The sequence below is a fragment of the Petaurus breviceps genome, unplaced genomic scaffold (genome assembly GCF_028583685.1).
Source record: "Petaurus breviceps papuanus isolate PSGF00001 unplaced genomic scaffold, PetGlider_PUasm1.0 90897, whole genome shotgun sequence".
NCBI lineage: Eukaryota > Metazoa > Chordata > Mammalia > Diprotodontia > Petauridae > Petaurus > Petaurus breviceps.
In genome coordinates this window covers 1,213,301-1,230,815 of record NW_027187374.1, presented here as the reverse complement: position 1 = coordinate 1,230,815, position 17,515 = coordinate 1,213,301, and the positions used below count along the sequence as shown (strand labels likewise).

Here is a 17,515-nt window from a genome sequence, read left to right as displayed (position 1 = left end):
TTGTCCCCCCCACCAAAAAAAGTGCTTATGATAAGCTGCTTATCAGAGCATTTTTACTATAGAACTACTACTGCTCTCCCAACAAAATAAAAAAACCAAAACAGTTCCAACATCCTTATTCCCAAACATTTTATCATCCTTTTCTGCACAACTCTGGTCTGCAAGCATGCTCCCATAAAGGGCTCATCATACACAGGATTATATACATACATTGCAATGTATAATTTATATTGCTTGTGCAATGGCTAGCTTTTTTTTCCCCTCACAGCTAGTGCCTTCCCAATTCTTAATCTGTTTTGGTAAGTGCTCCCTGAGAATTAAATATAGGGAAGATACTATTAGTCTTGGCCTGCCCCAACCTCCTCGATATGTATGTATGTACTATGCACATATGTATGTGTGTGTACACATATAATAGGGGTGTGTATGCATATAATAGTGTAGGACTGGCCTTGCAATCAGGAAGACCTGAGTTCAGACTTGATGTCAGACACTTACTAGCTGTGTAACTCTGGGCAAGTTATTTAACCCTGTTTGCCTTAGTTTCCTTATTTGTCAAATGAGTTGGAGAAGGAAATGGCAAACCCCTCCAGTATCTGTGCCAAGAAAATCCCAAATGGGGTCATGAAGAGACAGACCAACTGAAAAGTGACTGAACAACAAAGTATCTGCTCAAGAACTAAGTGCTGCTTGAAAACTAAGGACAGAGATGATATTAGCCTTGTCCTGCCTCAGCTTCCTATATACATCAACACATATGAATATACACATGAATCTACACATGCATATGTGTGTATATATGTATGTAGATGCAAATATGTATACTTAGTATAGATGTACATGTGTCTATATAAATAAAATTAGTCTCCTCAGTGTCAAGTCTTGCTTCACCCCAACCTCCTATACATGTGTGTGTATTTATAATGTAGATGTACATGTATTTGTATATGTGCATATATATGTTATATATACATACATATACATATATATATCATGTCAAGCCTTACCTTCCACTGCCCCAACCTCTTATTCATATAATGATGTGTATTTATAATATATGGGTGTATCTTTTGACTGGAGTGTAAATTGGTGTAGACATGTGTCTATGTTGTAAGGAATAAATAAAACTTTTGTTTCCATAGAACTTATGTAATACATGACTTATGAAATCTAGGGATCCATACATACCAGAAAGTCTTTTGACTTGCAGCAAATGGAGGAAAATAAATTGATTGTAGAAGAAAGCAAAGGAAGATGTTAATTAAACATCTTCACTCATCAGGCTAATTAGCATACCTAAGAGAATTTCTTAGCCTATGGCTATCCAAGAAGAGACATTTAAACAGGGACACTATCAACATAGATTAGTACTAGATTATGTTCTAGCAGAAGAGGGAAATTGAGAGATATAACAGAGAACTTTGTTTCCATAAGTTCAGAATAGCAATCAGCAGAATGGGAGACATAAGGAATGAGTCATAGTCTCACATATAAGATAATGTTCAAAGCAAGGATCCAACTGGTTTTATCTTGTTTTGAGGTTAGAAGTCAGATAAGTAGAGTAAAAGTTAAGTCTTGCTTGGAATGCTCCTGCTTAATAAGCTTATGTATATTAACTTCTCTAGGAGGCCTAAAGGTTCCTTTTATTTTTTTTTTTTTAAAGCAATCGGGGTTAAGTAACTTGCTCAAAGTTACACGGCCAGTTATTTCTGGGTGTGGTGCTAAGTATCTGAGCCCAGATTTGATCCCCAGGTCATCCCGACACTAGAGCCGGTGCTCTTACTCGCTGAGCCACCTGGCCGCCCCTAAGGTTCCTTTTAATAGTCATATAATGTATGTAAGGGGAGGTAGAACATATCAAGGAGAACTGTGTAGTAGGCATATTGGAAAGTTGTACACCTTGTATTAGCCAGCCAATGGGGGGACAGGGGAGGGACTTTGCAATTGGGCATAGGTTTTTATGGTTTCCTTTTGTTTTGTCTTTTGTCTTTTTTGGAGAGGGAAAGGCAGTGCAATTGTAGCTAAGTGGCTTGCCCAAGGTCACACTGCTACTAAGTGTTAAGTGACTGAGGTTGCATTTGAACTCAGGTCCTCCTGACTCTGGGGGTGGGGGTGGGGGGGTGCTCTATTCACTGCCTCATCTAGCCACCCTTTTAAGGCTTACTTTTGTTTGTGGAGGGTATGTCAATTTTAAGAGACACCCACCACTGCAGCCCAGGCAAATAAATTTATCCTTTATCTTCACCCCTCCCCAGCCTGATTGAGTTCTCATATACACATATGTATGTGTATATATACACATATATCAGTCGTCTAAGTGTCAAGCCTTGCCATGCCCAAACCTCCTATACACATACATAAATGATGTGTATTTATAATGTAGACATATGTATATATTTTGTATATACATGTATGTATATATGCATATATAGAAACGAGCCTTCTAAATGTCAAGCCTTGCCTCAACCTCTTATACATATAGCATGTGTATTTATAATGTACAGACATGTGTTTATATTTTATATAAATATGCACGTGTGTATATATACATGTCTACATCTACATACACGTATATGCATATATAAAATGAGTCTTCTAAATGTCAAGCCTTGCCTCAACCTCTTATACATATACATACAGTATGTGTATTTATATCTTATATACATGTCTACATATACATATATATGTGTATGTATATATAAAATGGGTCTTCTAAGTGTCAAGCCTTGCCCTGCCCCAACCTCCCCTCCAAAGCCCTGACCACTTAACAGATTAACAATCTTGACAATGAAACCCAGACAAAAGAGATAGCTACATAAACTCCTAAGGAAAGAGGAGGCTGCTCGTACATGCAGAGGGTCTTGGGATCCCAATCGCGTCTCCAGACTCGCCCACCAGCAGCCTCCCAAATTTTCTCCAAAAACCAGTGAATTCTCCCCTGAATTCATAGCGGCTTTCAGGAGAACGCACCCTGAGCCCCTTCTCCCCTTCCCCACGCAGACTTTCCTCCAGCCTCCGCGCCCTTCCACCCACGCCTTACTTGCAGTGGAAAAGTAGCTGCTCGGTTGCCTACATAGCCTCGGACGACGTGACTCTGGATGGACAGGACCCTGCACTCTTCCTCCATGCTGGTCTCCTTCTCCGGGCAGCGGGAGCGAGAGCAGAGGCGAACCCGAGGCTTAGGGTCGGCTGAATGAGGAAGGAGGAGACAGGGCGTCAGGGGCAAGAACGCAAGCAGCCCACCTAGACAGAGCCCCGGCAGGCTTGGACGCGGGTTGTCCAGGGTACTGGAGACTGGCAATCCCCGCCACGTTCACACCACGCCGACCAGCAATCAAGCAATGAGCGCAGCAGCTGTAACCGAGGCAGAAGAGGCGGGGTCCTGGCGGGTGAGGGGCGGGGGCAGGGGGGGCGGAGCGCACAGGCCGGAAGTAAGGAGCCTAGGCCAAGCTGGGCAGAGCTAGGAGTGGGAGGCGGGGTGGGCGGCCCGTACCGGGGGTGTTGCTGACAGGAGTGACGTAGGCCAGAGCCAAGGTCAAAGTGTTGCCGCCGCCTCTTGCTTCTAGGGTTGGCATCTGCACGCTCAGTGGGCCTCTCTCAGGAGCTCGGCTCAGGCGATCCGCGTAGACACCTAATTCCTGCTTTTTACATCATTCCCTCTTAGCTTGAGAACGTTTGGGAGCCGGCGGGGAGGGAGTCGGGGCAACAGTTGCGTTTGTACCGCGTCCCGCACCCACACTACGCAGCGGGTCACCCTCGTGTGTTCTCCCCCCCAAAGCAATTAACACCCCACGCATGTTTCTATCCAGAAAACGCAAAACCACCCGCTTCCCACTAAGCCTGTGTTGTTACATCATTAACCATGAGCCAGCTTTTGAACGAAGGGATGTGAGGACTAGTAGGGGAGGAGGGGGTGGGGAACCTCTCACTGAAATGGCTGGTCCTCCTCCCGCTCTGCGGATGCTCATAAATACCTCCACACAAGCTCTGGTTTGCAGATTTCAGGGGCTTCCTCCTGGACCAGACACATTCATAATTACATGTACGTAGTTTATGAATGAGCAAAGAAAGAAAAACGGATAGGAGCATTACTTTATACAGGTTATTTTAGTGCTGTGCTGGTTTCTATCAAGAGTTACTGATCGCCGTTTTGCTTTGTCTTTGTACCTCCACAGACAAAGTTATTTGTGATCTTTTAGATTCATTTATTATTTCCCCCTTTCCCCCAATTCTATTCCATCTCCTACGATAGACAGTTACTCCACTTCAGTACTAGGAAACCAATGTGATCTATATAAGATGTGTATTCGAGATCTACATGTCTTGTAAAAATTAAAACAAAGTCCACCAGATTTCAAAGAATATGAAAAATTTTTTGTTAACGTTGTTGAAGCACAATCCTACTTTTTTCATTCTTGACTTTCAGACGTGCTAAAGCATTTTATACACACATGCATCATGTGTGCACACGTGTGTATTTGTATTATGTGCATATGTATTTTTGCATGTATGCATGCATACATACACGCCTGTAGTATAGGTTATTAAAGTTAAGCTTGTAAACGTATAAACTACTTTGCTTTTATTTGCCCTTGTGTTTCACCTTGACCTTGATTTTTCACTTGGTTCCAAGAACAGCCCATTGCTCAGCTACCCTATCCAGGAGCTGACTTTTGATGAATCTACCACATTATCCAGATTTCATGGCTCCCAATTTATATCACCCACTTAACGCACAAACAAATGTTAGCAAACATTTATTGTATTTTATGTGACACTAGAAAAAAAGTAGCAAAAGAATGGGAAAAAAAAGTCACTGTGGGTGTATGCTGACTGGGTACAGCCAGCTGCCACAGGAAAGAGAATTTCCCTGGATTGACTCTGCTCACAGGGAATAAGTAAAACAAACTCCAGAGGGGTATTGAAATTAAGGGGAGTTGCCTTTTCCCCAGCTAAGAGCCATGATAAAAGGAATTTAGGGAAACAAGGGTCAGGATCTTCTTAGCCAATCTAGTCCACTAGGGTCATCACTCACTGGTCACCTTTGCCTTAGTGACAAAGTTAAATTGGGGTGACCTCTACTGTCTTAGCAACAGCTTCTACTTTTGAAGTCTTTGAAGAAGAGAGCAAAGAAGCACAAATCCCATGAAAAATGCTTAATTTTACAAAGTCTACATTGGCCTCAATATGGAGACATATGTCCTTCTGATGGTTGTCCTGATGACAGGCTCTGGGAAACCCCTTGAACTCAGCTTAAATCTTCCCATTTGATAAGGCATTTGCCTGAGGCCATAAGCCTTTCATTATAGCTCCACACAAATCTCTTACTCTAACTAGCCAGCCCTCCATTGTCCAGCTACTTCTCACCCTTGATCCTCTCAAAATATCTATAACCCAAATCTGTTACACTTAAACTAGCCTAGCCCTCCATTGTCTGTCATCTCCAGGTAGCCTCCAGCTATTTCCCACCCTTAATCTCTCATTACTGGAGTCTGACCTCATTTGACTCCTCCTGAAGACCCTCCCCAAACTCCTCTTCTAGACCACCCCTAAATCCTCCCACAACCTTTCTGTACATAAACTCCATCTTGCCTCCATGAAGGGGCAGCGAATTACCTAGCTCACACTCACTCTGTGTCAGATTATTCTGGCCTACTTGTCCAATACAAGCTTCACAGATACCTAGGCTCCTTAAGAGTCTACCTATTATGGCAAACCTTTAATAAACTTTGCTTTATTTGGCTGAGAGAAGACTTGAATCAAACTCATTTGGCATGACCTGGCATATTGGTATTTTGGGGTCTCAAGCACCCCTAAACCCTAAACCTCAACACTTCTACCCCTTGGTTGCAGTTTCTTCCTTCTTTTGAGACTCTACTAGAAATCTCTGTGAACAGCCTTCATGACCTCATGGCCAATTAGATCGTAGGAAAATCTGAATCTCTAGGGTCACACTAATGTAGAGCCAGATTCTGGCACAAGATTACACCAAATTCCAAGAAATATGCCATTTGGGTTGTCATGAGTTTGATTTGGGTAGCAATGGATTTATCATTCACAATAGGATTTATGACACCACCAGGTGTCATAAATCAGCCTTTAAATTCAAATCAGTGAAAAATAAGTACTAATTTGAGAAGAGACTTTTAAATGAATCAGTGAATCTATATAAACTGATTCATAATATCTGTTCAATAGATTACCAAGGAAGAAAACCAGTAAGATGCACCAGATAGATTTAAGGAATCACTGAATCTTAGAGTGAGAAGGAATTTCATAGGTAATCTAATCCAACCTGTATCTAAAAAGTGATTCTCTATTTTGCTTAAAGACCTTCAGGAAGGAGAATACCACTGTCTCCCAAGGCAGGTCATTCCATTTTTGCATAACTCTAATTACTAGGATAACACTCTGTTATAATAATTAGTTCAGGGGTGGCTAGGTGGCACAGTGAGTAAAGCTCAGGACCCAGAGTCAGGAGGACCCAAGTTAGGTTCCTGTCTCAGATACTTAACACCCACACACACACAAAAACTAGCCGTGTAACTTTGGGCAATTTACTTAACCCCAATTGCCCTCCAAAAGGCAAAATATAAAATAAAAAAAATATATATATATATAATAATTAGTTCATTCAGAGTCTATGGGCTCCTAAGTTCCATATTTCCTCTGAAATTCCATTTCTCCTCTGAAATTTTAGAGAGTTTATTTTAGTTTATTTTGTTGTTGTTCATCTTTTCTTTTCTTCTCTTATTTTTAATTTAGTATTTTATTTTTCCCAATTACATGTAAAAACAATTTTTAACATTTGTTTTTAAAGCTTTGAATTCTAATTCTATTTTATAGTCTTCTAATTCTATTTTTCTTCCTTCCTCTCTCCCCACTCCCTCATTTGAGAAGGGAAACAATTCAATATAGATTATACATGTGTAGTCATGCAAAACATATTTCCACATTAGTCACATTGTGAAAGAAAATAGACATTCCCCCCCCAAAAAAAAAACTCAAGAAACATAAAGAAAGTAAGAAAAAAGTATCCTTCAATCTGTATTCAGACACAATCTGTAATCAGTTCTTTCTCTGGATAGCATTCCTCATCCTTCAGAGTTGTATTGTTGAGAATAGCTAAGTCACTCACAGCTGATCATCTTAAAATATTGCTATTATTTTGTAAACAGTACATTTTACTTTGCATAGGTTCGTGTAAGTCCTTCAAGATTTCTCTGAGACTATTCTGCTTATTACTTTCCATAGCACAATAGTATTCAATTACAATTGCATATTACAATTTCTTCAGCCATTCCCCAATTGATGGGCATTCCCTCAATTTCCAATTCTTTGTCATCAGAAAAGAGCTGCTATAAATATTTTTGTCCATATAAGTCCTTTTCCTTTTTGTTTTTTTATCTCTTTTGGGATACAGACCTAGTAGTGGTATTGCTAAGTCAAAGGTTTTATAGCCCTTTGGGCATAACTCCAGACAGTTCTATGGAATGGTTGAATCAGTTCACAACTCCACCAACAATGCATTAATGTTTCATTTTTTCCACATCTCCTCCAACATCCATCATTCTTCTTCCCTGTACCACTAGACAATCTAATAGGTATGAGGCAGCACCTCAGAATTGTTTCAATCTGCATTTCCCACAATCAACAATGAGTTGGCGCATCCCTTCATATGACTATAAATAGCTTTGATTACTTCATTTGAAAACTGTTTATATCTTTTGATCACTTATCAATTGGGGAATGGCTCTTGTTTTTATAAATTTGATACAATTCTCTATATGTTTGAGAAAAGAGCCCTTTATTAGAGAAAATTGCTTCAAAATTTTTTTTCACAGTTACTAACTGTATTTCCCTCCAACCTATTCCCCCTGCCCCTGTTTGTTCTATTCTCTTTCTCCTTTCACCCAGTCCCTTCAAAAGTGTTTTGCTTCTGACTACCACCTCCCCCAATCTGCCCTCCCTTCTATCACCCCCATCTCTTATCCCTTTGTCCTCTTGCTTTCCTGTAGAAAAGAAAAAAAAAATTCTTGTATACCCAAATGAGTATGTATGTTATTCCTTCTTTGAGTTAATTATGATGAGACCAAGGTTTATCACTCCCTCTCACCTCTGCTTCTTCTCCCCTCCATTGTAAAAGTTTTTTCTTGCTTATTTTATGTCAGATAATTTACCCCATTCTACCTCTTCCTTTCCCCTTTTTCCCAGTGCATTCCTCTCCTATCCCTTAATTTTATTTTTTTTTTAGATATCATCCCTTCATATTCAACTCACACCTGTGACCTCTGTTTTCTTGTGAGTTACAAGTATATCTTCCCATGTAGGAATGTAAACAGATTAACCTTATTAAGTCCCTTGTGATTTCCCTTTCCTGTGTTCCTTTTTATGCTTCTCTTGAGTCTTGAATTTGAAAGTCAAAGTTTCTATTCAGTTCTGGTCTTTTCTTCAAGAATGATTGAAAGTCTTCTATTTTTGCAGTTTAACCTTAAAAATTTCTTATGTATATTTCCTCTCAAAGATATTGTTGTTAAGCATTAAGCAGCACACCTCTGCATAAAGATTATTATAAATAAAAACCCCACAACCCCCCCCCAAAACAAAAACAACAAAATTCCAACTGACAGGAAGAGATGAAAATCTACCTTCCTATCTGGAACTTGAAGTGCCCACCAGAAATTGTACACCAATGCCCCTTAAACTTGCTAGTGGTGACCCCTGCTAGGTTCCTTGGAAACTACCTAATAGGCCCCAATAGTAAAGAAATGTTTCACCTGTGTTGCTAGAAACATGCCACAGATTCCCACAGATTCAGGTCTGTTTATGTTTGTGTCCAAGGCTTTGCTAAGGGATCATTGCTTTACTTGGCTTCACTAGGAACAATACTAAGGCTTTGCTTCACTAGGAGTAATACTAAGGCTTTGCTTCAATAGGAACAATACTAACGGCACTGCACCCCCTTAGAAATATACTCTGTTAGCAATACCTAGGTCTATAAAAATGCATCTTACAGAAGACTCAATGCTGTCTTCCCTATTGGGGAGGGAGTCACCAGCTGGTTAATAAATACTCCTATTAAATTTCAATTGGCATTGCTGTCATGTCAATTTCATTTGTCCACTACAGAACTCAAAGTTTTAAAAACAAATGTTAAAAAATTGTTTTTACATGCAACTGGGGAAATAAGATACACAGGCAATGGGGTATAGAAATCCATCTTACCCTACAAGAAAGTAAGGTGAGGGGATGGAAGGGAGGGCGGACTGGGGGAAGGGGTAATCACTATGCATGCCTTCTTGTGGTAGGGGGTAGGGGAAAGAAGGAGAAAATTTTTGAAAATGAATGCTGAAAACCAAAAATAAAAAAATTTACCTTTCAAAAAAAAAAAGAAAAAGAAAGTCTTCTATTTCATTGAATATCCATCCCCCCCCCCCCAAAAAAAAAAGATTATACTCAGTTTTACTGGGTAGGTGATATAATGGTTCAAATGTTCATTAAGCACCTACTATGTGCAAAGGACTGCCCAAGGTCCTGGGATACAACAATGCAATATGATACAGTCTCTGCCCCCAATTAGTTTATAATCTTAGAATTTTTGTTGCTGTTGTTTCTTGGGAAGGTTAAGGTTGAGGCATGTGCTTCCATGTTATGAGGGAGCTCCTGGTGTGGAAAACTTCTATTAGTATAGATCAGCAACTTCATCTACAATTTAGAGACAGTTTTATTGAGGTCATGAGAGGTTGAGATGCTTGCCCATGGTCATGCATCTAGGTCATAGGTATAATAATTAGATTGATTGGAATAGATGGAATAACCAAAGGGAAAGTTTGGAGAGAAAAGGACAGGGTTTGGTTACACATACCGTGAGGATGATCTAGCAGAGGAGACTGAGAAGGCTTGGTGTAATGTTGTTAATGAGATAAGATCTTCCCTACCCATTAATAGGTCTCACATGGAGTTCATTAGGGGAAGCTTGCTTAGGGGAGACTTGCTTGTAGGAAGGCTTTCATACCTTTTGCTAATTTCTTCTTCTTCTTTTTGCTTTTTGGAGGGGGGATCAAGTGACTTGCCCAAGGTCACATGGCTAGTTTTTGTGTTAAGTGTCTGAGGTGGGATTTGAACTCCGGTCCTCCTGACTCCAGGACCAGTGATCTATTCACTGTGCCACCTTGCCACCCCTGCTAATTTCTAATTAGACACTGATTCAGGAGGGTTGTGATGCCTTCTGGATCTGAGAGTGTACATATACTCTGAGTTTATATTTTACTTTGGGGACTTGCTTATAAGAGGGATCTTGTGATTCCCTGGTCAAGATTTTTAGTGGCTGTATGTTCAGTGCCCCCCACCTGCTCAGATATAAAGACTCTTTTGATCTAGTGATATATGTAAAGTGTATACTTGATTCAGGCAGTCAGAGCCTTGTATGTTGGTCTTTATTTGTCTGCTTGTATTTTTTCTGTATTTTCTCTGAAGTTCAGGGTGCTGACTTTTCCCCTGAACTAGTGAATGTAATTTAAAGAGATTTTTGACCCCTTAAACAACTTTCTTTCTTTATGAAACATATCTAAGAACATGTGCTAGCAGCCATCTTGGGTATGCAGTGTGGTTGCTGCTACACCTGGTCAGAGAGGTAGAATGAGAACCAAGGAGTGCAGAGGGAAGGCAAGAGAAGTGAGGAGAATACATACAGGAAGAGAGTATGGTAAACAGTGCCCAAAAGTTTTAGGGACATCAAGTTTGATGAAGACTGAGAAAAGAGTATCAGATATGGCAGTTGAGATGATTGATAACGTTGAAGTGAACATTTCTCATAAGTGGTACAGTCAGAAGTCAGATTGCAAGGGGAGTGACAAGATTTTTGGAGCTGAGAAAGTAGAGGTAATAAATGCTAATGACCTTTAAAGAGTTTGATTATACAAGAAAGAAGAAATATAGTATGATAGATTGATGGCTTGTTAGAGCCAAATAAAAGTTTTGTAAGGATATGGAGAACCTTATGTTATGTATGTAGCAATTGAGAAAGGAGGCAGGAGGAGCGGAGTCAAGATGGCAGAGTAGAAACAGGACTTCCTGGGGCTCCGCCTTCCACCTCTCCCAATTCATGTAAAAGGTGACTCTGAAGAAACTCTGGAGCTACAGAACACACAAAATGACACAGAGAAGCTAACCTCCCATTGAGGACAGCCTGGTGGGCCGGCAGCAAGCAGCCAGCACAGCATTCTCAGAGCTGACCACAGCCCCGGGCGAAACGGAGGTTTTAGCCCAAGGACAGGCCTGACCAGCCACGGGCTGGAGGGACTTCAGATCACCAGCAGCTGTGGTAGTTTCCAGAATTATCATCCCATAGGTGCTAAGGACAAAATGAGAGGTCAGTACAGTGTGGACTTTGGGATCTAGTATTTGGGAGGTGTTGGCTTTTGCCCCTGGGGCAAGAAGCCGCTGAGGCACCAGGGCCCTGCAGCCACAGCCACATGTGGCTGCTTCAGCTCCTGGAGACAGCTCTCTTTGGAGCTGAGAAAGTACAGGTAATAAATGCTAATGACCTTTAAAGAGTTTAATTTGTAGGGTGTAAGGGGTATAAGTGTAAGGGGACCAAGCAACCAATCTGAGGGGTAATCATTCTTCCTTTAACCTGTTTGGATCTGGATTGTGGTCTAGGGTGGAGGTCCTGGAGTGTGTGACCAGCTTGCCAGAGTGTGTGGAGGCTTCAGAGAGGGCACCCAACTAATAGCTTTGGCAGCTGAGAAAACCCCAGCATATGGTAAAAAGCTCCCCTGTCTGGTAGCAGAGTCCTACTGTGGCAAAAAGCCCAAAAGTCAAGTAATTGAGTGGCAACATGAGTAAACAAGTGAAGCAAAGCAAACAGAGGAATACAATAATAGACTCCTATTTTGGGGACAAAAAGGATCAAAGCATGGAACAGAAGGAAGACAGTGAAGTCAGAACTTCTGCACCAAAAGCTTCCAAGAAAAATACAATCTGGTTACAGGCCATAGAGGACCTTAAGAAAGATTTTGAAAAGCAAATAAGAAAAGTAGAGGAAAAATTGGGAAGAGAAATGACAACAATGCAAAAAAATTATGAAATGAGAGTCAACAATCTGACTGAAGAAAATATCACCTTAAAAAATAGACTAACTCAGATGGCAAAAGAGGCTCAAAAAGGCAATGAGGAGAGGAATGCCTTAAAAAGCCGAATTTGCCAGATGGAAAAAGAATCTCAAAAGCTCACTGAAGAAAATCATTCCTTCAGAATTAGATTGGAGCAAATGGAAGCTAGTGACTTTGTGAGAAATCAAGATACTATTAAACAGATCCAAACAAATGAAAAAATAGAATGTGAAATATCTCATGGGAAAAAAAAAACCACGGACCTGGAAAATAGATCCAGGGGAGATAATTTAAAATTTATTGGACTACCTGAAAGCCATGATCAGAAAAAGAACCTAGAAATCATCCTTCAAGAAATTCTCAAGGAAAACTGCCCTGATGTTTTAGAACCAGAAGGCAAAACAGAGGTTGAAAGAATCCACCAATCACCTCCTGAAAAAGATCCCAAAAAGAAAACTCCTAGGAATATTATAGCCAGGTTCTGGAATTCCCAGATCAAGGAGAGAATATTACAAGCAGCCAGGAAGAAACAATTTAAATATTGTGGAAACACAGTCAGGATAACTCGGGATCTGGCAGCTTCTACACCGAGGGATCAAAGGGCTTGGAATACAATATTCTGGAGGTCAAAGGAGCTGGGATTAAAACCAAGAATCACCTACCCAGCAAAACTGAGTATCATGTTTCAGGGGAAAATATGGTCATTCAGTGGAACAGAAGACTTTCAAGCATTCTTGATGAAAAAAACCAGAGTTGAATAGAAAATTTGACATTCAGATACAAGAATCAAGAGAAGCATGAGAAGGTAAACAGGGAAAAGAAGTCATAAGCCATAAGAAAGTTGAACTATTAACATTCTTACATGGAGAAATGATAATTGTAACTGATGAAACTTTTCTCAGTATGAAAATAGTTGAAGGGAATAGAAATATATACATATATATGTCTATATATGAGGGTATATGGGCATATGAATACATATGTGAATGTGTGTATATATGTTTACAGGTATACATAGATAGAGGGCACAGGACCAATTTAATGGGAAGGGATGATACTTAAAAGGTGAAATTAAGAGGTGAGAGAGGAATATAATGAGAGGAGATGGAGAGAGACAGAATGGGGTAACTATCTCATATAGAAGAGGCAAGGGAAAATGGTTACAATGGAGGGGAAGAACAGGAAGGCAAAAGGGAATGGGTCAACTTTATTCTCACTGAATTTGACTTAGGGAGGGAATGACATACACACTAAATAGGGTATCACCCTCCAGGAGAGTAGTGGGGAAGGGGATGAGAAGGGGGATGATAGAAGGGAGGGCAGGCTGGGGGGGAGGAAGTTGGAAGCACCCACTTTTGAAAGGGGACAGGATCAAAGTAGAAAATAGAACAAGTGGGAGGTGAGATAGGAGGGAGGGAAATATAGTCAGTCTTTTACAATATATCCACTATGGAAATGTTTTACATAGCTACACATGTACAACCTGTAGTGAATTGCTTATCTTCCCAGTAAGGGTGGGTGACAAGGGAGGAAAGGAATGAATCTGGAATTCAAAGTTTTAAAATCAAATGCTTAAAAATATATATATTATTTTACATGTAACTGGGAAATAAGATTCAGTCACTGAGGCATAGAGATCCACCATGCCCTACTGGAAAGTCGAAGGAGGTATGGGAGAAGATATGGGAGAGAGAAGATTGGAGGAGGGGACATCCAGTGGGATCGCTATTTTGGGGGGGGGGGTAGGGGAAAAACGGGGAGAAAATTAGTAATTCAAAATCTGGTGGAAATGAATGATGTAAACCAAAAGTTAATAAAGCATTTGATTTGAAAAAAAAAGAGAGAAAGGATGCAGGAGATCAGGCCTGCACAGCCTGTGGCCTGCCAAAGGATATTGAGTGGCCAGAGAAAAACTTAGAGCAAAACATCCTCTACATTTTTTGTAGGCCACCTGAAATCCTTTGGCATGTTCACAGGCCACAGGTTGTGCAGGCCTACAGTAGATCACAAAAGGGTAAAAGATGATAGAAAGACAGTGGGATGATAAAATCACTTCCTTTTGGGGGGGGTGGGGATAAAATCAAGACATACTGTTGAGCCAAAAGGAGCAAGACAAAAGATCTCCGAGAGTAAAATTTGGAAGTGGATTTGCCCTGGCACTGCAGGGGTCACATACCCAGATCAGACAGTGAGTTGGCACGGACAATGTGCCAGTTTTTAAAGTGAGTCCAGTTACGTATGCCGAGACTACAATCAGTGATTTGACAGTGTATTTTTGAATTTCCCTGTGTGTGAAGTTTAATTTTACCCTAGGCTGAGGGACAGGGAACCTAGAATGGGTGGAGATGGGGAATATCTGGTCAAAGGGGCAGGGTACGGGGAAGAATGGAGAAATATTGGGGGGGGGCAGGGGAGTGAATGGAGTAATATCTGGGGGGGGGGGGGAGGGGGGGGAAGGGGGAGAGAAAGGAGGAGAGGGGGGGGGGGGGGGGTTACGTATGCCGAGACTACAATCGGGGGGGGGGGGGGCAGGGGAGAGAATGGAGAAATATCTGGTAGGGATTTTACCCTAGGCTGAAATTCCTGCTCAGGATCAGTTGGGGGAGGGAAGGGTGGAGTTGTGCTCAACAATACAAGAGGGGTTGACATTGTCAAAAGAAAAGGTCACCTTTTCTTAAAAGACTGGATAAAAAAAAAGAATAGGCACAATGTAAAGGGGCTTTGAGACATAAGAGTAGAAGAGAAGAAAGGACTTACTGTGACTGGTTTCAGTTTGTTTATTCATTCATTTGTTAAGTAAGGAGGTAAGGGCAGGAGGATATATTGTCAGATTGAGGGAGAAAAGTTTTGCAATAGCTGTAGTTTCAAGGAGTATGTTAACAGTCAGTCACAGAAAAGTAAAAAGAGTACTTGTTGCAATGGGAGTCCACTTGAGATTAGATCACTTGAATTTCCTCATGGACCAGGGTTATATATGTTTGTGTGACTTCCTCTAGTGGTATAGCAGCATTGTGAGGATAGGAACAAAGAAAGTAGAAGGTGGGAGCAAACTGGGATTATGGTTTAACAAGGAAAGATCAGCTGTGAGACAAGTTGTTTAGTCCTTTTGTTTCCCCATTTGAGGTTTTCTTGGCAAAGATACTAGAGTAGTTTGTCATTTCCTTCTCCAGTTTATTTGACAGATAGGGAAACTGAGACAAACAGGGTAAAGTGACTTGTCCAGGTCTCACAGTAAGTGTTTGAGGTCAAATTTGAACTTGGGTCCTCCTGATTCCATGCCTGACTCTATCCACTGTAACACCTACATGCCTGTGGGACAGAACCTTGGAAGTGTTCAATAGGCATTTTGTAATGAGGGACTGGAAATGAGAAGAGAGACTAGGGTTGACTATATAGATTTGGGAGTCATCTGCTTAGAGATTATAATTGAACCCATGGGATCTGACAAGATCAGCAAGATAGAATGTATAGAGGAAAAAATGAAGAAGGCTGAGGCTAAAACCTTGGGATACACCTGCAGTTAGGAGGTGGTGACCTGGATGATATTCCAGCAAAGAAAACAGAAAAAATGGCTTGACAGAGAGAAGGAGAATCAAAGGAAAGCAGAGTCATGAAAACAAAGTGAGGAGAGTATATCTAGGAAGAGAGGATGGTCAACAGTATCAGATGTTGCTGAGAGGTCAAAAAGAATAATGACTGAGAAAAAGTAATTGGATCTGGCAAAATAGTAATAATAGTAATAAGTAGCATTTATATAGCACCATTTATATAGTGCCAGGAACTATGCGAAGGGCTTTACTCATTTGATCTCCACAAGAGGCTTGGGAGATAGGTACTATTATTATCTCCATTTTACAGTTGAGGAAATTGGAGCAAACATAGTTTAAGTGACTTGCCCAAGGTCATACCATGTCTGAAGCTGGATTTGGATTTGGATTTCTGAATCTATGTCCAACGCTTTATCCACTGCTCTACCTAAGATCTCTCAGTTCTTGGAGAAACCCAAAGGTTCAAATTTCATGCCAGCTTTGAGGGTAGGATAATGTCACAGTAGACCAGTAGGGACATTATTCTAATGGGAGGCAGAGCTTTATAGGGCCACTTGAATCATACTTTGTTAATTAAGGTAATCCTTTTGATAGCTGCTGCTGTCACACTACCCTAGTGCCCTGGTGCCCTGAAAGGTCAAGTCTGGCATGAGAGCAAATATTTAGGCACATTGAACGCAAACCAATTCAAGAGACTTTGGTGGAAAATACAGGGCAGAAAAACAGAGAATGGTAAATGAGATAAGCATTAAGGAAATTTAGGGAACTCACAGTTAAACAGAGGCATGTGTGGGATACACCTGGAACTGTGATTTCACTGGTACTGGGAGCCTCCAATGGGGCAACTCCCTCTGCTGATGCTGATGGTCATCTTCTCTGCAGTTGATAGTTTTAGAGTCTCTAGGGGAATTGAGAGATTTTAGTGATTTGCTTAGTATCATATAGCCACTATGTGTCCCTTCCCACTGCTAGTGCCTGCCCTCTAAGATTACCTACCATTTGAATTGTATAATCTTGTATATATTTTTTTTTTGCTTGTTGTCTTTCCCTTTAGAGTGTGAGGTCCTTGTGGTCAGGGTCTTTGTGTAGTTTTGACTTTTTTTGTATCTTTAATACTTAAAACACAGTGCCTGGCACAGAGTATGTGGCTAAAAAATGCCCATCATCACTGTTATTATCATCCTTCTCCTTTTTCTTTTCCCTTTCCTCTTTCTTCTTCTTTTCCTTCTCCTCCTCTTTCTCCTTTTTCTCCTCCTCCTCCTCCCTCCTTGCCTCTGGTCTCTCCCTTCACTAATCTGCTCACACTGTTGCCAAAGAGATATTCCTAAAGCATAAGTATGATGATGTCACTCCCCTTCTCAAAAGCCCCAGTGGTTTACCTATATTTTCTGTAGGATTAAATACAAACTCCACTATCTGACATTTAAAATCCTTCATAATCTATCTCTAACCTACCTTTCTGGATTTATTGCCTATTAATCACCTTCACACAGAGTTGCTATGTAACACAGTAGATAGGGTGCTGGGCTTAGAGTCAGGAAGATGAGTCTTGAGTTCAAGTCTAATCTCAGACATTTATTATCTGTGTGACCCTGGTAAAGTTACTTCACCCTGTTTGCCTCAGTTTCCTCATCTATAAAATGTCCTGGAGAAGGAAATGGCAAATCACTCCAGCATCTTTGCCAAGAAAACCCCAAATGGGGTTGTGAAGAGTCAGACATGATTGGAAAACTACTGAACAACAATTTCTTCACATACTCTGTGATCCAGCCAGACTGACTTGCTTGCTGTCTTTCAGACGTGGTACTTCATCTCTCTTCACAACTATAAACGATCTTTTTGTTGTACTTAAGC

The 17,515-nt window shown here is 40.8% G+C and overlaps 1 protein-coding gene across 1 annotated transcript in view; it reads right to left on the bottom strand.

The window, feature by feature from the left end:
- PDXK (pyridoxal kinase) overlaps positions 1 to 3,393 on the bottom strand; it is a 92,591-nt gene extending 89,198 nt beyond the window's left edge. The window contains exon 1 of the mRNA XM_069074835.1: positions 3,041 to 3,393. Coding sequence (XP_068930936.1) covers positions 3,041 to 3,127 — 87 coding nt within the window. The 5' untranslated portion in view covers positions 3,128 to 3,393. The remainder of the gene's footprint in view (positions 1 to 3,040) is intronic.
- Positions 3,394 to 17,515: the final 14,122 nt, after the last annotated feature.